The sequence below is a fragment of the Sander lucioperca genome, chromosome 1, assembly GCF_008315115.2.
Source record: "Sander lucioperca isolate FBNREF2018 chromosome 1, SLUC_FBN_1.2, whole genome shotgun sequence".
Taxonomy (NCBI): domain Eukaryota; kingdom Metazoa; phylum Chordata; class Actinopteri; order Perciformes; family Percidae; genus Sander; species Sander lucioperca.
In genome coordinates, this window is record NC_050173.1 from 52,226,639 (window position 1) to 52,250,874 (window position 24,236).

General features: G+C 42.5%; 1 protein-coding gene across 1 annotated transcript; it reads right to left on the reverse strand.

Moving 5' to 3' along the window:
• Positions 1–3,843: 3,843 nt before the first annotated feature.
• rab33a (RAB33A, member RAS oncogene family) lies at positions 3,844–23,915 on the reverse strand. The gene is made up of 5 exons (XM_031280145.2): positions 23,627–23,915; positions 19,268–19,845; positions 9,560–9,700; positions 7,206–7,286; positions 3,844–6,419 (listed from the first exon to the last, which is right to left on the reverse strand). The coding sequence occupies exons 2-5, from the start codon at positions 19,664–19,666 to the stop codon at positions 6,195–6,197; spliced, it is 846 nt and encodes a 281-aa protein (XP_031136005.1). The 5' UTR covers positions 19,667–19,845; positions 23,627–23,915; the 3' UTR covers positions 3,844–6,194.
• Between the last annotated feature and the right edge of the window lie 321 nt (positions 23,916–24,236).

Here is a 24,236-nt window from a genome sequence, read left to right on the forward strand (position 1 = left end):
AGGCTCATTTGAGATGAACTGTGCCTCGCTTGTAAAGGTGGTGACACACCAACCAGATAATCGGCCGTCGGACAGTCTGGCGAGGTCGGTGACTCAAGTCTGTTCGGTGTGTTCCGTTCCGTCGTCCATCCGAGGAGCTGTCAGCCTTCATTTTGGCCGACCTGACATGTTGCGTCGGAGGGCGGGCAGTCGGACTCCATGACCAATCTGATTGATGGAGTGCTAACCCGGAAACGAGGAGCAGAATGAGCGTGACTAGAGTCTCTCAAAATCTGACGAAAATCTTTTAAACTGACCTTTGTCAATCTGAAATGAAGACAGATTCAGCAACTGCATGGCCTATTTCTCGCTTCAAATGTTTTCAGAAACATGTTTCGGTGAACTATTTTAGTACAATATGAGATCGTATTCTGAACAAGCCGCCATGACAGTCTGGCTCTGAATTTCCGGAGAAACCAGACCCACGTGACGCGTTCGTCCAATCAGCTGCCGGTTTTCATTTTTTGGGCGACAATACAGATTAGCGCCACCTGCTGTTATGGAGACCGTATCACACGCTCAAGTTGGCGTCGTTTCGGTGTGTTCTGAGGCACTTTTTGGACCTCGGGGAGCCGACTGATCAGTCCGACTACCTTTTCTGCCAACTGTCAGCCGTCTGGTTGGTGTGTCACCACCTTAAAGTGGACGAGAGCAGGCGGGAGCAGCCGGGGGCGGTGACAAAAAAACGCGGTAAAGTTGATCAGTTTTCAGCCGATTCCAGCAGCCTTCAGGCTGAACAGGAAGTCACAGAGACACTCACATCCTGACAGGTCTGATTCCGATTTAATAAAATGTTATCAGACCCATATATCAGCTTGTACAGTCTCCAGTTGTTTTTATTATGACAAGGTAATAAACAACAGACTGTAGATGATCCGTAATCTGAACAGATTTAGTCTCTCTGACTTCTAAATGTAACTATCAGCCACACAACATGTGTTCTGTACAGAATAAGCCTTTAAAATCAGACAAATAGCAATTAAAATCCCTCCAATTCAAAAACAATAAAAAAGTTATATAAAACGTTGTCATGTTGAGTCGATTCTGAACCAATCAGCTGTTAGATCAGCTGAGAGGCAGGCGTTTCCCAGCATGCCCTGGGTCCGCCTGGGTCTTGCAGTCGGTGGAAAGCAACTGTGTTGCCTGTGCTGCCTGCGTCTCAAACCTGCGGCCGCCTTGATCTCGTGAGGTTATCGTTGCCCACGTGTGCATGATGTCAGAGCAAGTCGGGATCAAGACACAAATCTACCCAGCATGCATTGGGCGCGACTGCCGGTGATCGATTACGCACAGGCCTGGCACATCTCCAACGAGCCTAATCTCTATGGGCTCCACCCCATTCTCTAAGGACCACAACCCCATTCTCTATGGACCACACCCCCATTCTGTGTGAGCCACAACCCCATTCTGTATGGACCACACCCCCATTCTGTATGGGCCACACCCCCATTCTGTATGGGCCACACCCCATTCTCTATGGGCCACACCCCATTCTGTAAGGGTCACACCCCATTCTCTATGGGCCACACCCCCATTCTGTATGGACCACACCCCCATTCTCTATGGGCCACACTCCATTCTCTATGGGCCACACCCCGCATCTACGGTTATTCATTTTGTCTTTGTGGGCCCTCCTCGCATGAGGAGAAACAGGGTATTATGTATATTGTAATTTCAAGTATATCATTTGAGCATCACACTTACAGAATTATTTCTCAAATTCATTTTTTTTTTTCTTTGTGTTTGCACTGTTGAGCTTGTAATGTGACAACATAGAGCTCCTTCTGTGGAGGGGAAAGGGAATGTCCCCACATACATTAGTAAATATTATTATTTCTACTGGGGGGTAAAAATGTTGACATGATCTTGAAATGATAGAACAGCTGCAGGCTGACAGTTTAATTGAATGCTGAAAATAGTTAGCTAACAAGCTAACCTGTACCAGCATTATTATATGCATTAAGGTAACGCATATAATAGTTACCTGAAGGCATATGGCCACGTTCCCTGAGTGAGGGGAACCCTGCTGATGTGTTGTACCCTGTAGGACTGCACTTATTTTCAGTATTAATTAATCTGCCATTTACTTCTGCCAAAAAAGTCAAACAAATTGCATGGCCCAAGTTGACTTATTCAAATGTCTTGGTTGGCCCGACCAACAGTCCAAAACCCAAAGATATTCTGTTTACTGTCATATAAGACAGAGGAAACCAGCAAATATTCACATTTGAGAATCTGAAACCAGATGAAGTTTTGGCATTTTTGCTTAAAAAATATCACTTGAATGAATCAATTATCAAAGTAGCTGCAGATGAATTTTCTGTCGATCGACTAATCGTTTCATCTCTAGGACTCTGAACAACTCAAGAGACTGTGCCCTTATCTGACAAGATCTGACCCTTTAAGAGCAAACATGGCTATTAAAAAGACGCAAATTACAAATTGATCTCATGAAGCGGCGTATGTATGACACGCCAATTCGTATGCCATTATTGGCGTGTTATCAAGACGCATACTCGCTTTTTAGCGTGTTTATCAACGCTGTTTGGCCTCCTTTGACTTACATTACCTCGCGATTGCGTTTGAATTGACGCAGTAGCGAGTAGTATGAAAGGGCGAAAATCCGCATAGGGAGGTTGGTCGGGGTGGTGGATGGGTAAAACACAGGACTTTCACCCAGGAGTCCAGGGATCGTGTCCCGCGTGTCACGTTTCCTAAACTCAACCGTCGCTTTCTCGCGATAACACGGCAAGTGGCGTGTATGTTTACGTCCGCTGTATACAGCGTAGACATACACGCGGACAGCTCAAAATGCGTACAGATAACACGCCACTTGGCTTAAGAAAGTGGGCGTGTATGTTTATGGAAAGTCATGATGTCATGTTGCAAATTAACTGCAATAAAAACCCGGCACAATATAACAAATAAAATGTACTATGTATAGGGAAAAGGGAAGGCAAGCAAACATACTGTACATTTTTATTCTTAACTTTTAGACCTGGATAAAATACTACGGAAGAGGATTAGGGCCACATGTGTTTAAACTCAGAACTCTGAGAATAAAGTCAGAATTCTGAGTTTAAACTCAGAACTGAAATAAAATGTTCACGTGGCCCTAATCCTCTTTCGTGAAACACAAAGTGGTTATGATTTCAAATGTTTGAAAAAGAAAATTAAGAGAGAGCTTAATGCAATATGTGAAATTCATAACCATGATGAGTGATAAGGGATAAGGCTAACTTAATTATGCCTTCCTTTTTCTTTTTCAATCATTTGAAACCAAGTCAAATGCTCGTTTATTCAGGTCTGGTAAGTTTATGAAGGAAATGCAGGCACATTCTTCTTTTTTCCACAACATGTTTTTCCTCTAATTAGGCTAGTACAGTCGTCTCACATGTATTACAGCGACTAAATTAGCCCGATTATGCTGACCTAATGGTAAACAGCCACAGGTAGTTGTTAAGAGATAAACAGTTGTAGGGTGTACCCCTCCTCTCATGTACTAATGTGCTGGGATATGATCCAGGCGCCCACAACCCTGAACAGAATAAGCAGTTTAGAAAATGGTTAAATGGATGTTATCCTAGTGTCTGTGTGTTCGTTTGCCCAGCTTTTGTTGAACCCATTGCTCTGGGTTGCATGTCACAGATTTGCCTGTACAATTAGAATGAATAGAGCGTTTCCTGTTTGTTTTTTTGTTTTTTTTTACAGTAATGCCATTTTATTCACCTGTAACGGCTGCTTAATCCTGCCACGTCTGATACAAATATGTTCAATCAAAAATCATACAAAACCTGATACAACTCAGACAATAGCTGTATGGATTTAACTTGGATTTGCAGTGTTTAAATCACTCAGTGAGGTGAATTAATTAGGACACCATCAGACTGTCAGCTTGGAGGGAACAACGGTCTGAAATGTTCACTGATCTGATTTTCTTTTACATATGGCATCCAAATATATTTATAGGATCGCAAAAGTAGGCTACAATGTTAAAATAGGGTAAGATATGGCAAGTGTGCTGCTATATCAAAGTGACAGCGGCACAGTCAGGTGCGTGGATTGATGCCTTATTATTACAACGGCTTCATAGCTCCAACTCTGAGTTATGTACAGTGTGTTCGTCCATCCACAACCCAGCTGGGAGCTATCTCAATGCAAAGCATCTCTGTAGGGTTAATAATAAATATGGCTTACTACAGTGTTTCATGCAGCCTGTATATCATCCATGGCTCGAACACACCTGGACTCGTTCCCTTATACAGACACCAGGCTGAAAAGTCCACTCATACCGCACACCCAGGCTCAGGATGTGTAGCAGTATAAATATATCCATTATGTATACAGGGGGTCACAGTTTTCTGTCGTGTTTCCTGTCCCCTCTGAGACTTGAGGCAGTGATATTGATGTGGAGAGCACATCATCTAAGACAGAAAGAAGGGTTTTACTTTGAAAAAAAGTGCATTACAGAATATTTTGAATTGCTGCCAATGTCAGCATTCTAATGAACGGGTTCCTGTGATATCGTACACAAAAACGTATGCACACCAATTTGTGTGATATCCTACGGAATTAGACGACCGCCGGCCGGTCACGTGACGACCGGTCACACGACAGTTGAGTTTAGCAGTCTTCGCAGTTATATTTGGCAAAGAAAAGATTACTGGGAGACAGGTACCGGTCATCGCGAGGTGCCCGGTCATTTCAGAGGCCGTTGCGGTTAAGTTTAGTCGACAAAAAGGGACCGTCGTGTGGCGGGGACAGTTAAGTTCAGGCACCAAAATGACAAGATACCATTTTAAGATTTTAAAATGGTCCCTTCAAGTAGTACTCTGAGGACACAACCGCTTGAAAGCCATGTTTTTTATGACCACCCATCCACCCCGACTTCCTCCCTACGCGCACTAGAGCAGTCTTATACAGCGGCAGTTACTGTGGTGCACACAGCAATAAATCTGTGGATTACATACGAATTACGGTGCATTACTTTTAGTAACTATATCTACGAATGGTTCATGATAATAGCCTGCTGTACTGGCTAGCTTGAAGTCACCCAAAAAAACTGGGTGTTTTTGCATTTGCACACAAAGGAAAGCTGGATAAGCCACTGTGGCAGAAGGTTAGCATAGAGGGGATATGTTTACGTCAGGATTAGATGCTAGATGACGGAGTGCATTTCTCCTGCATAAGGGCAAGAGGATCTTTTACAGCCTCTAAATCAATATGTGACACGCTGCCTGACAACCTCTAGATGCTCCATTTTTTCTCAGGAAACCTTGTTGTCAAGGTCTTCCTGAATTGGTCCTTCGAGCTAACCTGGTATTTTTTTTGCCCCATATTTTATCCACATTACGTTTGTCTAGGAAGCGTTTCCCCATCCATCCCCTGTATTCATGATCTCACAGTGATTTGAAGTCAACTGTCCTGCTCTTGAAGGATTGACTCATATAGATATGGAAAATTCGGAGACAAAAAGAGTTATTCGGTCATCATGGAGTAGGTTAAACCACTTGAAACCTCTATGCTATTTTTGCCTGACTGAGTTCTTAAAACCAAGACAGAGGCAGCTTTTTTTAAGGCAGTGGACATAGGTTGTGAAATACTGCTTTCAGCTAGGATGTGGATGAAAATCAATCAGGACAAGGCAACAAAAATGAGACTGTGTTCAAATATGTTGCCTCAGTATGTTGCTGTTAGCAATGGCTGTCATAAACAGCACTTGCATCAAGACTGTTTGTTGTAAAACCCCAAATGACCCATCTCTTGCTTTTTGTTTGCCTGTGCACTGGGCACGCTGAAAGTATATTCACTCAGTTTCTGTCTATGTTTGAAAAGATGGAAGAATTTCTACGCTATGCTGTAGTCTAAACGGCAACGTCGACTCATTTCTGAATGGTCAATGAATCCCTTTGTCCTCTTTTCTCTCTATCTTCAGCACCCTCTCTCTCCACCCTATCCTCCTCCATCCGCTTCCTTGAAACACATTGCTTAGTGTCAGCCTCATTCCTCCTCCAAAACCAGAAAAGTTGCACGTAATTTAAAAGACTCTTGTTTTTAGCCTCACTCTCCCATCCTCCCTCTCCTCCTCTTTTTTCACATGTACAGTTACTCTTCTCTCTTCCCCCTTCCATTATGCCTCCCACTCCTCCTTTTCCTCAACAAGGACAACTACTCTTTGTTTCAGTCTCTTGTGTGAGTCGGACTCTCCCGTCCTCTCTCTCCACGTCTCTGTAGAGCAGGGATTTCTGGGCCTTCAGGCGGCAGGCGATCGACATGAAGATGGAGTCGACGTTCTGACTCTCCCTCGGGTCCTTGGCCGACGTCTCAAACAGCAGCATGTTGTGAGAGTCGGCAAACTTCAACGCCATGTTGGAGGGCACCTGGGAGAGCACAAAATGTTTGGTTGGAAACAGGGGCGATTCCAGGATTTCTTTTTAAGTGGGGTGGTACAATGGGAGACCAATAATCAGTTTATCAATTTATCAGAATACAGCATAGAAAATCCGCTCATAAATATAGGAAATATTGGATAGGATAGAACAACACAATGTAATTCTGCTAAATAAAACATCACATTCATAATTAATAATGAATATGATGTTTTATTTAGCAGAATTACATTGTGAGGAGGCCTCGGGGAAGACCCAGGACTAGGTGGAGGGATTATATCTCCAACCTGGCCTGGGAACGTCTCGGGGTCCCCCCAGTCGGGAGCTGGTTAATGTGGCTCGGGAAAGGGAAGTTTGGGGTCCCCTGCTGGAGCTGCTGCCCCCGCGACCCGACACCGGATAAGCGGACGAAGATGGATGGATGGACATTCATTATTAATTTCACTTGTTTTCATTTTAAAAAAAATTGTATATGCGAATACAATACACATTTTCTCAGTCTGCCACTTTTTTAAAAAACAATTCCAGTGCTGGTTCCATAGTATCCGCATTTTGTAATAGTCATCATGGAAACAGTAATTGGTCATGTAACAAGGGCTGGAAAAATTGTCATTACAGGCAGCCAAGTGACAGTACTCTGATCCAATGGAAATCACAATTGTCAGATTGACAGCACTCTAGCCCAATGGTGGTGGTGGGGGGGGGGGACCCTAATTAAATCTAGGAAGGTAAATAAAGTATTATATTGTGCTGTGGTCCTCGCTTGGGTACACTCACCTGTATGTGCTCCACGAGGTCACACTTGTTTCCCACCAGGACTCGAGGTACTGATGCTGAGACCCGGTGGCCATTACACTCCTGGAACACAACAGAATATAAACTTTGTAAACTGTGGCCGTGTTCATGTGATTTGTGACCATTAATATGAGCAACTAAGTGGGAAAAAAGCGTTACCGTCTGTAATTAGAATTTATGACAGCTACAGTACAATATGTCCCACTTGGCCAAATCAACTGCCGGTGGCAAATGGCTTCATAGCGCATATAGTGGTAATGCCGATTCGCACAGGACTAACTCGCAGAGCGTCTCAAGTTCAAGTTCAAGTTCAAGTTACTTTATTTGTCCCCCAGTGGGGCAATTTGTTATGCAGCAGATAGTATATTACAAATTACACACAATCCTACACACAATGCAGAGATTGCCTACCTTGCAGGCAAATTTAAAAACAGTAAAAAACAGTAAACAATCAATAAATAGTAAGTCAATAAATTATCTATGGTTCTTTATAGAATTAAAAAGTAGAATGGCTGCAGGTACAAAGGAGTGTTTATATCTGTTGGTTCTGAGTTTTGGGAGTATAAAGCGTGATCCGGATGGCAACATCTGAAATTCAGCCCGTAAGGGATGAGTAGGCCTACTATCTGACAGGATAGATTCAACCCTTTTTAGCATCTGCTTCTGATAAAGTTCCTCCAGGCCTTTTTGCCTGCCTGACTCACAGATTTTATTGTACTCTACGAGTTCTTGAAAGAATAATCACGTGTTTATCAAGCATCTACCTTCCACCCAAGCACTCCAGCAATTCAACATCATGCCTCTCTTCTCTTTCCCTGGCTTTGTCCTGATAAAAAGGATTTGTGATGTCTATTATGTTTTTCCACCTCCAAGAGGGATCTCTCATTGTCCGTGGTGTTGTAGAGGAGATGTATATGATATTATGGGGGGGGGGGTTGGTAAACTGACTGGATTCTCTCGCCGTTTCACTTGCTCGCGTGAAAATAGGGGGTCAGCCCTATGTTCCCACAGCCCAATGGTCCCACATTTCTAAGATTTTTCTTAAAATTAGGCCCTATGTTCCCACAGCCCTATGTTCCTACATTTGTAAGATTTTTCTTAAAATTAGGCCCTATGTTCCCACAGCCCTATGTTCCTACATTTCTAGGACATTTTCAAAATTAGGTCTTATGTTCCTACATTTCCCTTCAATTTAAGCCCTATTCTCCCACAACATGTTTTAGGGTTAGGGTTAGGAGTTAGGGGGATAAAATCTAATACAAATTTATGATAAAGGAAATGTGGAAACTAATGTTAACATACAGGTGAGTGTACCCAAGCGAGGACCACAGCACAATATAATACTTTATTTACCTTCCTAGATTTAATTAGGGCCCCCCCCCACCACCATTGGGCTAGAGTGCTGTCAATCTGACAATTTCCTAATGTTGGAAAAAAATCTTAGAAATGTGGGAACTGTGGGAACATAGGGCCTAATTTTGAAAAAAATCTTTGAAATGTGGGAACATAGGGCTGTGGGAACATAGGCACGCTCCCGAAAATAGACCTGGCGCGTATCTTTCGCGGAGCGGAGAGCCGCTTCACGTATGATTATCAAGTATTGACTTGAATGGCAGCGATTGCTCGCGGGGGTCGCGGCACCTCCGGAATGCAGCGCAGTCCGGTGGAAAATATTATCACACAACTTCTGTGTTTGGCGACATATGGTAGGTCATTTGCGGTGGCATTTTTACTCGACAAATTACAGACTTGATGACCTCCGTAATTATTTTAAATTACTAGAGGTCCCCATGTAATACTTGTCCTGTGCAATGACTTCTACTAACTTTGATACCACTATTGCTACTACCACTGATTCAACTACTTGCAATACTAGTATAACTATCAATTACTACTAACACAACGAGTAGTCATTTTATGACTATTTCTACTACTGATGCAACGTGTAGTGACTGAAGACTGACTGTTGTAATTATTATTAGAATGAAGAGTAGCCACAGTGCCAGTAGAGGTAATGGCAGACATAGTGGAAGTTGGAATAGTAGTAGCAGGATTTTAGCACACATTGGGAAGGTTTTTCCTACTTACACAACTACACAAACCACTTCGGATAATTAATTTTCTAAGTGAAGCCACAGTGCACCTTTTTGTTGGCATGCTGACAGCAGTGGTTAAAATTGTAGCAGCATTAGCATTAGAGATGCAAACCACGCTTTGTGACACGAAACATCACAGTGTCAGCCTGATAAAATAGTCTTGGGGCTGAACCAGTGGGAGCACTGGAAATTGGAGAAATGCTGATGATTGTTCTGCAATGTACAGAGCCAGTTACCAACCTCTATCCATGTCTGTAGGTTGCGGAAGGAAGTCATCTTGGTGACGTCATACACAAAGACCACTGCGTGGACGTTGCGGTAGTAGTGTTCCACCATGGATTTACGAAAGCGCTCCTGGCCTGCTGTGTCCCATACCTGCACCTGTGGAGGTACACAACATCAGACTGTGTTTTGATATGACTGAGGAAAAGTGAATATCTATGTACTATGTATTTTGGTATATTTTGGTGCTAGGCATAAACCATGAGTAGTTCTAGATTTGAATATCAGAGAAATAACTGCCGGCAGAGTTACAGAACCCGAGTCTGGATCAGAAGAAGTACATTTCCAGTTATAAAGCCTGGCATCCATGCCTCTCCGCTTCTGCTCTCTGTGTCTCGCCGTTCTCAAACTTTGTTCGCTTCAGGAAACAACAACAGCCTTCGAGCTAGCAAAGCTACATGCTGAAAAGAGCAAGTTTTGAAGAAAATTTGGATCGTGCAACAAGGCAGGCCTACTTGGTTCGTTGGGGGAATGATTGTAAAGATTTACAAAGAATGTTTACAGCATTTATTCTATAAATGGGACGTTTTGGGATTGCTATGGACAGAATGCACACAGCGATACAAATGGTAAGAGCAAATTACGTTTAACCATGTATCCAGCTAATTTAAATAGGTCAACAAGTTCCTTCCCGAGACTATTTTGCAGAGCCACCGTCGCTGCATCTGGAACTTGGCGCAGCCCAAGATGATTGTGATTGGTTTAAAGAAATGCAAGACATTTTTTTTCCTATCCTAGAATGTATGTGTGGTGTGGCCAGACTTTACTCTATAGGGCTTACATATCTGGCAATGCAAGACTACAGAATCCAGACATCCAAGCTTATTACATATCTTTTATTAATCTCAGTAAACTAAAAGACAAGGACAAATATGACTCTGGCGATGTGTTGTCTAAGCCTATAAGAGCTTACAAGAACCAGTACATGGCACCATACCATGTCAACAGGAAATAGTGCTAAGATATTCCTGGCTATAATGTCTCATACAGGCTGGCTGGCCACGTTTATCAAATGTTTGAAATGTTATCCACCACCTGGTCAACAATGTCAAATAAGTGACTGCATTTTTCCACTGCTTGTTCTCAGTTTACTTCATATTTTGGGGAACTTGTGAGTCCGATCCCAAGACGACTCACCAGCTAACTCATCTAGCTAAATATACTAGTATTTTCTTCCAGTGATGCATCCTACAGCTGGTATTGTACTTTCAGATTTCAGCCGTATGCCTCTGTACAAGCCAGTACATCTGTGCAGCATGTGGAGCTACTCTACAGCCGTGCCATTTCCTAATTTCAGCATTTCATGGTTCAGATTTAACCAAAGGGACAACAAGGAAGTAAGCTTTATCACCCCCCCCCCCCACCACCACCACCACCACTACCACAAGAGAAGAACTGATATTGGTTTCACCTAAAAAATTAAATTCAGCCATGTCAGAATGCAGACAGAGTAAATATTACTTATAGCTCATGCTCGGTCACATCTACCAGGCTGTACATTGTGCTCGAGTTGTCTGCTTGCTGAATGTCTCTGTGTTATCAGTAGCACTTAGTACATCAACATGGACGTCTCCCAACACTCAACCCAGGACTGTGGTGAAAAAGCGCCAGTTATCTGCTATTAACATTTGAAAGGACAAGCCCGGCTATTTAGCATCAGATGTTGAATGCTGCATTTAATACAGCTGCTAACACCAAAGCTTGCTCTTTGTTGAACACCGTGTGCCCCATATTTGAGAGCAAGTTAAGAAAATTGATAGCGCACAAAATAGATCTAATAGAATTGATAACAAGCATTTCTATATACTTTATATACCTCTCGTCAGTAGGGCTGCTCAATTATGGAAAAAATCATAATCACAATATTTTTGTCAATATTGAAATCACGATAACTTATTGATTTTTGGAAAAAAAATTGCATTTATTGAACTTAAAAAACAGTGAAACCGTTAAATCAACAGTGAAAACAACTTTTTTTCATTCAGAACACAAGGCACAATAAGAGTTTGCAAAATGTAATGTGCAAAATAATAGTTTTTCTCGATTACATTGTTTTTGTGATCGTGGAGCCAAACGTGCAACAAAATTCAGTGTAAATGCCTTTTAAAGCCACCAGTTTAAATCAATATTCTGTTATTTATCATTTTGGCTTAGTACCAACTTGAAAGCGTGCTTTTCAAAATCAGCCCAAATGCTAAAAAATAAGTGGCAGAATAGGAAAAAAATGAAGTCAAAATTTAGAAAATCATTGTTAAATCTCTGCATGTGAACAGGAATCTGTCTGTCAATAGCTATGGATCTCAAACTTGAGAATCATTACCATTATTTTGACACCTTACTTCTATACTTAGCCCTCTGCTATTTGTAGTCCTCTGCAGCCTATAACATTTGTCGTTGCCAATCTGTGAGCTACTTTTATTCACCTGGAGGAATGGAGAGGAAAATGAGTCCCCCAGCTAGATCTACAGTTAAGTTTTAAGAGATTTTTTTATTATATATTTATCCTGTTATACATAAACTGTGAGTGAAATTTTGAGTTGTTGGTTCAGAACCTTTTTAAAAGCCCTACTGCGCCACTGAAGTAGTTTAGTTTGTAAAATGAGAGAGTCCACTGTAGAGGTCATGAAATCACCATCTGGATGACATGACACGTTAACACGCAGGAGTTTAGCTTCCTGTCTCAGCTCGGGCAATACATGCAATAAATGATCCTGCTGGGTCTGGAACACCTGCCTGCTTGTAAAGCTTCAGTTCTCACAATACAACCACCAGTGTTGACACAAATTATATGACACAAGATAAAAATAAACCCTTTAATCGAAAGTGTCATATCTCTAAATACATAGAGTACTCCAGCTTGCTGTTAGCAGCCCTTGAAGCTGCAGTGTACGTCCTACAACATGGACGTTTAACGAGAATAACCAACACAGATAGTTAGGATTTTTTTGAAGTGGGGTTGTACAAGGTACTCATTCATAGTCTATGAATTACCTACAGTAGATGGCGGTCGGCACGCCCCCAGTTTGGAGAAGCATTGTAAAAGGTTAGTTCGGATTCACCAAAGTCACACAATAACACTAACTAACTAACCAATCGAGGCAGCGGTAGACCAGAAACTCCTGTGTCCTGCGAGGTAAAATGACTGTTTTTGTCCAAGGAGTCTGGTGTAGGGTTGGGCGATGTCCCCTAAATTGGCAGTTGATGATGTTTACAGTAAAACATTGCGATGGACGATGATATCTTCGTCGGGGGGTAAGCACTTTTTTTTCTACTACTATGGGCTAACAGTTAACATAGAAACAATCAGACATACATTTAAATGCCCTCTGTAAATAGCATAGACAGTATATAAACTGGACCAACAGATCCCGTGTCTCTGGACGGAGACCAGTGAAGGATATTAGAAGCACTTTTCCGGTGAGCGCTGAGCGTTACTGCGCAGCCTCCAACTGAGAGAGACGACGTAAATGTGACGTGAGCAACCTGTCTGAAAGTTGGAAGTCTTCTGGTAGCTGTGCCAAGAGAAATCTCAATCATTCCCAATCTTGCAGAGACGGAGAGCGTAGGTATATGTAAGGAGATAACATAGGCACAGGCTAATTATTGATCACTAAAATGCTAGTTAACATTAGTAATTACACTTAAACAGCTAATGTAAGTCAAAACTGCCTGTGAGCTTCTCCTGTACTATACGGTAATTCCTCTACTATGAGACAGTAAGTTGCTTGGTTATGACACAATCGTTAGCCTAGTTTTTCAGGTACAAGGTAATGGAGCCTTTTATACATTGTCGTGTTTCTTTAGAAATGAACAATGGACAAATAAAGTCTTTAAACGCTTCAGATGTAAAGTTCTTCGCTGTCAAAGTGACGTCAAAATGAAAAAAATGGCGCCATAGGATCTACGGGTTGTTGACAGACGCTTATCCCCTGGGTAAATAGACATTATTACATGGCTATGCTGCCGCCTGCTGGTAGGGGCAGTAAATTACAACTTGACCCACTTTCACTTAACTACGGCGCAGATGTCCGTGATCTGCGTAACGACAGTACAGTGGAACGTTTGCCTTTAACAGAGCAACATTAATAACCTAATATACCATAATTACTGAGATTAAACTGCATTCTCGGTTATATTTGCACTGAATAACGCATTCAATAAACAGCAACATAACTCTTGCAGCGCACATGAACAGATGCCCAATTTTAGCTCACACATAAAATAGCACCCTTGTGAATTAGCCTACTGTTGCTAACATACATTCACAAATCCTACACAACATCATCCCGTACCCACAGGACATCAGACTTACTTATTGATGCACGCACACAGTAGTGTCCACAAACTTGTGAGGGGAGAAAGGGAAGTGTGATAGCGTTCCACGTTAACGCCTTTTCTCTCTCGCTCTAGACTGCTGTGTCCAAGCCGGGGCGCAGAGCATTACCGCATGCTGATACGTTACAGTCTATGTACGTTACTAGTCCAGGTAGAGCGAGCTGCTACTGACAGGGAGAGAGAGAGACTGTAAGGGGAAAAAAAGTAGTAGCTTCCACTTAAGGGGCCCTATCTTGCACCCAGAGCAGCGCAAAGCCCGACGCAAGTGTCTTTGCTAGTTTAAGACCGACGCAGTTGTCAATTTCCCATCCAGTGCCCGTGACTTGGGATTAGTGTGTGTCTGACAAGGGGGGGGGGGGGGGGTGGCAGACCAAGTTTCTAGTAGCCAAGGAGGACACGGAGGATTAAAAAAACATGATGAAGGTAATTATCTTCACTCGAGTTTCTGCGCGGGAAAGTCACCGGACGACACAATCTTGTGAACATAGCGATACTGATGTCTTAATTAGCTTTGTAGCAACTCATTTGGCAACGGCTTGAATGTAATGGACGTATAAAAGTTACGCACTAAAGCTTTAAGATATTTACTGTAGCTCTGGATGACAAGCAGAAGAAAAAAACTGCATATTGCCCTCCTTGAGCAAACTTTTAGCATGTCAAAAACATATTACCAAGGATAGGAGAACAAAAATAATTTTAAGGAGTGTTACAAAGAAGAATCCGAAGACCTGTACATACAGCAACTACAGCACAAGAGTTAATCACTTGAACAGGCTTAATCTAGATAACGATTAATTGATCTGGATTGACATATCGATTCAATCCTCAACGATCCAATATTATGCAAAGTGAAAATATCGATACATATCGTCAGGGTGCGATTTGCCGGAGGGCATGTGTGGGATTTCCCCCTTTCTGGTCTACATATCCCTGCCTCTGCTGAGTTATTTTTATCCGTGGTTGGGACAAAATGTATCACCCCCTCAAAGTGATCAATGCTACTTCACCAATAGAACATTATATACCTTAAATAGAAGTATTTTAAACTAAGTAAAGCACTGTAACGTGAACAGTCTATAGTGCCATAGAATGATAAATAGGTTAATAGGATAATAGGTGACTTTAAGCCGGGTTCAGGCACCGCCAGATGACGGTCCTTTCAGGGGCCATGGTAGTAGAGTTTAGCCAGAAAAAGCGGCGATGACATTTAATTTTAGGCACAAAAACAACTCGTTAAGTTTAGGAAAAAGTGGTTAAAGGACAAATCCAGCGCAAAATGAACCTAGGGGTTAATAACACGTGTACCGAGTCGACCGTTCTCTGGGATATGTTTTCATGCTAATCGAATGTGACCAGTTTTAGCGCAAACCGCTAATTAGTTTGTAACGCTAGTCGTCGGGGCACGGGTAAAGTAAAAAGAAATCTCTATTTCTATACCACTAACAAGACTCAAAATAGCACCACACTTCAACGGTAGCATAATGAGGGTCCCTACATGTAAACTGAAGCATTGAGAACTTTGTAAGTGTACAGACAGTTTATTAAAAAGATATATAGAAAGATATAAAAACTGTACTGTTCAGACCCTTATTATGCTACCATGGAAGTGTATAATTCAGACACGCTGACCTAATGGGTGTAGTGACAGTGTTTGTGAGTCAGCATTAGGGAGCATCTGGAGGTTGCAGACTGGTCTACTGAGACAGAAAGGGGGGAAGGGTGTGTGTGTGTGTGTGTGTGTGTGTGTGTGTGTGTGTGCGTGTGCGTGTGATGTAGAGGTTGCACACACACTAACCGGCCAAGTGTGGAGGGGGAAGGTATGTACACTACCCAACAGAAGAGATCTCAATAAAAAGCCTAATATTTAGTCACAGGTCATCCAAATGAATGAATAAAGATGTTCAATGTATGAAAACTAAAATTTTGACTACTATTATTTGTCCACATATTTGAACTAGTCTGGTATTATAATGTTACATAAAGCTACAGTACGCAACTAGTTATATAAATGAACGTCCGTTACATTCAAGCCATTGCCAAATGAGTTGCTACAAAGCTAATGAAGCCTATCAGCTCCGCAAAACTCTCTCTGTATTTCTCAGTACGGCTGTTTACGAAATAGCGTAGTCCAGCGACATTCGCACGCAGAAGCTCGAGTGATGCGTTTTACGTCACCGCTGAGAAAAGACAATGGCAGCCTTCAGCAGTTTCGGTGACGAAGAGAACATAAAATCTACGAGATAATTATCTCTTCTGAAGAGTCCATCATGCTTTCTTTAATCCTGCGTGTCCTCCTGTGTTGATTTGACGGGATAAACGCTACTAGCAACTGTGTGGAGAAGGGGTGGGGGGTGGTGCGCGACCATTTGAAGGCTTGTATCATGCGGATGCGCCGGCAGTGTTGTCGTCATTACTCAGTGTTCCTAATGGGGGGGGGGGCGACAGAAACTACGAACTACAACTTTAAAATGATGTCACTACATCTGCCAATTAGCATTGCTACAAATTTACCAGGATACCATTACAGTACTATGGCCTACATTTCTAATGCTGTTGGGTGTACTTGTGTACAATTTGTTGTGACTGATATGATATGTGATACACTAAAATCCAACATTAGATTGCTGATTTTATTTAAGGGTTTGAAAGAGTGAATTATTAGCAAACTTAAGGCTACATTGACATTGCTATGTTTTGAGTTTTGAGCCAAAAGCGATCTCTGTGCACACAAGTTTTTAGCTCCAGTAGAAGAATTAATGCTGCGTTCCAGGCAACCCATAACCCGTGTTTTCACAACCTTCTACCCGTGAAATAGAGCTTAGATCGGCCCAAAAAATCAAGCCCGAACCTGCCCGGCCCGAGCACGTTGCGTCCGAGACCAGCCGGCCGACACATTAACTGTAATTATGAGCCCGAGCCCGATTTAAACCCGACAATTTTTTAATACGTGGGCCGTTATAACTGACGTTCTACAATTCAGAGTTGTTTGAACTACAGAAATCTGTTTAGAATAATACAACAAGGACGAAGCCTGTAAACTGCGCTGTTTGTTTATTCAGAATGGAACGGATCGCAAGTGGATCTGAATGAAGAAACGTAAAACAAAAAAGAAACAATGATGAACAACATATTGTTGTCACTGCCCACGACTTGTTTAAACTGCTTCCATACCTCCGACTTTCCTCAACACTTGCTCAAAGGTAATTCTCCTGTTTTTCTTTTTTTCTTTACATCTTCAAGCTCCCGGTGTGATGCGTGCGAGAGAAGGAGACTCCGCGCATGACACGTGCTGCATTTTGTAACTGCAGCCTAACTTTTGTACACATTTGTTACTTTTATATAGCCTATATATATATTTATAATATTTCTGATTATGGCATAGCTTTCTCCCCACCCAAATAGGATAATAAGGTAATGGATAAAAAAAAAAAAAATTGCTTGATCAAGGGGGGGCCCGGCCCGAGGATGTGGCGGAAAATAACGGCCCGAGCCCGACCGGACGGGCTCGGGCTCGGGCCGAGAATCTAAACTCTACCGTGAAAGTACCCTGGAATGGCAGTCAAACCCGTAACTTACTACCCGTGAACTTGTACCAGATGGTTGTTCTCCCAGTTACAGTTTTTGACGTCACACACACATAAACAACAATGCCGACCCCTGTTGATGCTGTACAGACGCCGGTGATTAACGGTGAGAAATAGAAATAAATAGACATAAATAAGCAACGTAAAGTCATTCCGCACATTTTAATCAAAACAATACACTTACGATTGTGTACTACTACAGGTTATGTTTATTAAATGAAGACCAAAATATGTCGCCGACTAGAAATCGCTAGCATTAGCTAGCTCTAGCTAAAGTCAACGTTAGGGAGCCGCTAGCTAACGTTAACGTTAGGTAGCCTAACCTGAACCCTGCCAACGGAACAATGTTTAGCTAGCCAGCTCGTGACTTTGCCTGGAACGCTACCAAGTCGTGAGTCGTGACTTGAAGTCGTAACTTACGGGCAAAAAATTGTGTCTGGAACGCAGCATATTCTCTGTTTAAAGTAACACGCCTAAACCGCATATCTCATCAACATTCTCGTATACTGGGCACGTGCAGGCCGGTGTAAACAGGAGGTCGCATGTATACTCCTCCCGTTGCTGGTAGTTGCCATGGTAACGGTAATAGCTTAGTCTCAGAGAACGAGACGCCATGACCGATAAGACCCAATCAGGCGGCGAAACGTTGGCATCAGTGTTAATGTTGCCCAAGGTCTCCATTTGCGGCCGTTGAGACTGAAACACAACCCCGCAGATTCCAAACCAAAACGGGGTCAGAAGTGATTTCAAATTTCTCCGGCTTAGGGGTTCTGAAACGCCAGAGTGGTGTGAATGAGAGGTGTAAACATAACAAAAGATATTTGTTCTTAAACCCAAAATGTAGCAATGTAAATGTCGCCTAAGAAAATGTAACCCTGCGGCTTATAGCTACACCTTTTCATTTTAATTTGAAAACGGAATAAATCAGGGATGTTAAAGCTGGACACAGGCCCTATAATTAGGCCTCCAACTACAATTTATTTTTTATTCTTGATTCGGCTGCCTAATCTTCTCTATTACTTGATTATGAAGTTACGTTAAGTTATAAAGTTATTAAAAATGTGTAAAAACAGTGAAAATTGCCATCACAGTCTCCCTGAGTCCGAGCGGACGTCTTCAAATTGCTGTTAAATCCAAATATATTCACTTTATAATCCTATAACACAAAGAAAATCAGCAAATCCTCACGATTGACAAACTAGAACCAGGTAATGTTCGAGCTTTTGCTTGAAAACTTATAAAGTTAGATTTAATCCGCTAATCCTTTCAGATCTAGTCAGGATAAGACTAGATCTGAAAAGGATTTCATTGTTTTCCATGCAACAAATTTGCCTGTATCAGCTAAGATTTAATTAACATAGATACATAAAAAACACTTAAACACCTATTGCCAAACCTGTAAACACATAATTTCTCCGTAGAAATATGTCCCCCAAATAGCCATTGGGCCATACATATAGTCATTGTTGTTTTCTTCCTTTAGGTACAAGGACACACAAAGACTATACGTCAAAATGTGGTAGCCTACATTTCTCCAAAATGTAGCCTAGTCTAAAAAATACCTACATTTGTGAGATAAAAGGAAGGCCCTGTGTCAGCGATCCACTGGCAGACTTTGAGCTGCAGCTGATCAACAAAAAGAAAGGAGGAGGAGGAGGAGGAGGAGGAGGAGGAGGAGGGCTGGTGGGGGGTGTGTGAGGGAGTGAGGAAACACCAGGGATCAACATCCAGCCCCTGTGTTGCTTACCTTGATAGTCTCCCCTTCGATCTCCACCGCCTTCTCCCTGAAATCCACGCCGATGGTGGCCTCGGTCTTGTCGGGGAAGCTCCCCCCGGTGAAGCGGAAGGTGAGGCACGTCTTCCCCACGTTGGAGTCCCCGATGACGATGATCTTAAAGATCCGCGTCTGGATGCTCAGCTCCAGGGAGGATGTGATGCTCGAGGCGGCATCGTTGTTGCTGCTGCTGCTGGCTCGGCTCCGGCCGGCTCTTTGGAAATCCATGGAGGATGTCAGGATGGTCACATTGTCGTCCGCTGGGTTCCTTCGTGTGATTCCTTTCCCTCCTCCATCTCCTCCTCCTCCTCCTCCTTCTCCTCCGCCGCCGCGCGGAGCTCGGGTCTCCTCCTCCGGAGAATCGTTGGTCATTGTGCCGGAGGAGGCGATGCGAAAATCGGTGTGCGTGTGTGGAGAGGAGAGGGAGTGGACGGGTGGACGGATGGGTGGATGAGTGAAGGGAGGGGGAAGGAGGAGGAGGAGGAAGGAAGGAAGGAGGAGACCAGAGATGCAACAATACCAACGCCGCTCTCCTTCAGCAGCTGAGTGGCCTTAAAGGGAGAGGCATTGTAAGACAATCAGAGGTTATATAGACAATACGTTTGATTTGTCCTAGTGAAAAGTAGCCTAGGCAGTAAGATGCCGAATCAATAAAACAAGAAAAATAATAAAGTTTATATTTTTTTTACCATAAAAACCTATTAAGTGCATTAAAGTCACTATTTGAACACTTGAGTCACACTAGTAGGCTAGTGGTGAAAAATAGCCTAAGTGCATTTATTTGTGCATTTAACTTAAGTGTTTACATTTGATGCTACTTTTTACTTTTTTTACTTTTTTACTTCTATACAGTACATTTCAGAGGGATATTTTGTACTCCACACCACTGTATTTAGCTGACAACTGTAGTTACTAGTTACTTTCAGATTTAGATTTTTACATTTAAAAAAAAAAGAAGCATGTTTTTATAAAACACAACACATTGTTGAAGATTAAACCAGTAGTTTTCTGTGTTTTGTTGGGGCCCCTTGTCACATTTCAGATGTCCATGAGTTGTTCGCAGTTCTACCAAAGAATGATTTCTCTTCTTAGATTTACACGATCAAATGAAACTAAGCAGGCCAACAAATGAATGCACATTTGTGTAGCAGAACTACAGAAGTTTTTATTATTATTATCACAACCCACTCCACCTCAACCAGCTACAACAGTAAAACTCCAACCCGTGTCACGTTTCCTAAACCCAACCGTCGCTTTCTTCTTTTCCTGAACCCAACCGTCCCGTTCTTGTCCCACGTGTCATGGAAAACGTAAGCCCACCCACGACCTTTTCCTTAACTTAACTGTGTCAAAAGTAGGGATGCACCGAATCCAGGATTCAGCTTCGGATTCTGTCGAAAATTGGGCTTTTTGACAGGGTTCGGTTTCTGCCGAAACTTAGAATTTTTTTCCACCGAACCGAACCCTACGCTTGCACTACGCACGCTATGCCGGTTGTCGTAATGACTCCGCCATTGATTACGGGAAGGTGTTGACATAGGTGGAGCGTTCAATGCAGTAGGCTGTGAGAAAGTGAAAATGGAACTCGTGAGCAGAAAAAGTGTAGTTTGGCAGTACTCTCAGTCAAAAGCTGGCCATTCAAGTCCAGCTACATGTTCAATTTGCAATGCCGATTTGTCTTGTGGTGGTGAGGACCCTGAACTATACACAACATCACCGCTGTTAGAACATGTGCGTATGAAACATCCAAAAGAATACAAGTTGTGCATGAGGGAATCTACAGACAGCAGCCAAAATGCAGCAACTTCAGGTACAGCAAAGGAAGGACAGTCACAGGGAGTAGGATTCGGTATTAAGTTTCGGATTCGGCAGAATCTTAACCAGTGGATGCGGTATTTGGCCGAACCCCAAAACACCAATAGTCCCAACCAAGCGCGTCTAGAAAAAGCGTGTTTAGATCTGACGCAAAAGGAGACTTTTAGCGTCAATAACAACGCCAAAGGCACCTGACCAAGCATCCGTATTTTACGCGATGGGAGTGAGAATGTGTTGAAAACTCTGCTTACACATTAGAGGATGGATACCCGAACCAAGCCTATTGGGACCCGACGGTACCCGACGGGCCGGGCCTGGTTCGGACAGATATTTAGAAATGATGTTCGGGTTCAGCTCGGGCTCGGTCACATCAGCGTGATAAGGCATTGAACATTTTAAATTTTAAAAAGCTTATTATGTAGGTGCGCGCCTGTGTTAACGTGTGCTTGTTCCCCCGTGTGCGCTGATGCGCTCATCTGTTGACATTTCCAAATGCCTTCCTACAGTTGCTTAATAAAAGCGGGCTTTCCACACAAACAAACGTACATGTGTCATTAGTGTGAGAAAAAAACGAGATTTTAACTGTGTCGGGCTTGGGTTGGGCTCGGACAGAAATATCTTAATGCCTGTCGGGCTTGGGCCGGGTTCGGTTACTGCTCTGTCATACGCGGGCCGGGCTCGGACAGAAAAATGCAGCCCGATCCGCGCTCTATTACACATTGATGCATCAGTATTAACAAAGCAGAACTTTGACTTGTAATGACACATTTTTTTTTATATTGTTGTACTGACACTTTCATGTAGCCTAGGTAAAGGATCTGAATGATTCTTCCACTGTTGCACATACATCATAAAGATTTACATGTGGCTATAAGCAGGCTATTAAGAGTCACAGACAAAGTAACTACATGAAAGGATTATTCTATTATTTTGATAGTGTTAACAGATGGATATGTATTGTAAAGTCAAATAGGGCTAGTATTAACTGTTAGACTTTAAGTTGCAAAAAGTCATTTGTTTCATTAGCAGAAATTACTATACGTTTATTTTCTCCATCTAATATTGGCGCAAACTGATGCGTCACAAGTTCTGGACTGATGTTCCTGAAAGCTTTATAATTACCTGCCAATAGAAGATTCTGATTCTAGATAATATACTAAAAACCTTTCATCCAAAGACTGTAGTTCTATATATAATACAGCTGAATTACTGATAATAAAAACACGTGATTGTTTTTTTAAGATGATTTTTTGGGGGGCATTTTAGGCCTTTATTTTATAGGACAGCTGAAGTCATGAAAGGGGATATAGATAGGGAATGACATGCAGCAAAGGGCCAAAGGTCGGAGTCGAACCCACGGCTGCTGCGTCCTCTATATATGGGCGCACGCTCTACCAGGTGAGCTACCTAGGCGCCCACGTGATTGGTTTTAACACAGAGAGAGAAAGTGAAACAGATTTTCCCACACTATCTAGTCATGTGATCTGATCAGCTGGTCATATCACATTCCATAAACCAACATGGGCGTGATGTAAAGGAATGCCGTGTCACCAGGAGGCCTGCTTAGTCTCTCCAGCAAAGGTACAAAGAATACCATTTAAACACACAACATTGTGTATTCATTGCCTTTAACCCTTGTGTTGTTTTCCAGTCTACCATGAACTTGTTGTCCATCCGGGTCAAAATTGAAAATGAACTTAGATAGGTAGATTTGTCCCCCTCAAAATATATGAAAGCCGGTAAAATAACCGTTCAGGGGGTTCAACACATCACGTCCTAGTTAACAAGTATGATGTTTACAACATTGTAGATTAGCATGTTAGCACAACCCTTAAACACTTACTAAACACAAAGTACAGCTGATGTTGATGGGAATGTCATTAGTTTTGCAGATATTTGGTTAAAACCCTAAGTATTGGACTAATTGAATATTTTGACCTGATGATGGCAGAGGTGGGGGTGGGGGTGGGGGTAGGAGCAATCATTAATGTCTGCACAAAATCACTGCAATCCATCCAATAGTTGTCGAGACTGCAAAACAAAAATGTCAACCTCCTCTAACTAGAGGAAAAGTGAAAGGGTCCGTCAATAGGGTTGACTGTGGATATCAGTACAACATTTTGTGGCAATCCATCCAGTAGATTGTTGAGATATTTCAGTCTGGACCAACATTGTTGACCAATTGAGTGAAACTGCCATCCCGAGAGCCACGCTGCTAGCATGGCTAAAAAAAATATAACAACCGTAGTATTTGACAGCGTCCTTCCCTGCAGCTATTTTCCCAATTTCACCATTAGAATGTTTCTCCCTGTGGTCAGTCTATAAATGGCATGCTTACAATTAGCTTCCACTCTTTCATTGGTGCAGGTTCCATCCATTACGTTAATATTATCATATTATGGGAGATATCTCAAATTTTCAGGTGGAATCAGACAGCTTTTTCATGATGTTTGAAAAGCTGATTTTTGGAGGTATGACACAAAAATGCAAGAAAGAAAGGAAATCAGGATTACTCACCGTCTGAAGCTGTGCAAAGTGCTGTTGTGTTAGAGCTGCTTTTCTTCCATTTTGATTAACAGCAAAAAATACAACATGAAACGCGCACACACTCTTGTGCACACATACAGCATGCACGTGCACACACACACTCCCTGTCTGTTGATTTCAGACTGCAGACAGAAATACCAAACAATCCTGTTTACCCTCTCTAAGTCAATGTCTCTCACACACATACATACACACACACACACACCCCGCTCACTGTGTCGAACAATCCCTCACACACAGACACAATCTCGTCCTCACAGACATACACACTGTCTCTCAAAGAGACACACATAATCTCTTTCTCACACACGCACAACACACACACAACACACACACTTGCGCTGTGTCGAACAGTCCCAATGCTTGTGTCTGACAAAGCTCCCTTCTTTCTCGGTCAAAGATCTGTTTGTCTGCAAGGCTCAGTGGGACATTCATATTCTGGGGAACACAAACCAACAGTGAAATATAGAATGCATTTACATACAGTACATACACACATTTGGATGCACACGTACACACCAAAATAATGTTGTGGTTTCACACTTTCATGTGGTTGTTGTACTACAAACGTGTGTGTGCG

What these genes read in the sequence shown, in the direction of transcription:
- rab33a (XM_031280145.2), bottom strand. Translation starts at nt 19,666, where the DNA reads ATGACCAACGATTCTCCGGAGGAGGAGACCCGAGCTCCGCGCGGCGGC. An exon ending in ACCTACAGACATGGATAGAG is followed by an intron (nt 7,287 to 9,559) that starts GTTGGTAACTGG and finishes GTTGTGTTCCAG; the next exon opens with GAGTGTAATGGCCACCGGGT. An exon ending in ACCTCGTGGAGCACATACAG is followed by an intron (nt 6,420 to 7,205) that starts GTGAGTGTACCC and finishes GTGCTCTCCCAG; the next exon opens with GTGCCCTCCAACATGGCGTT.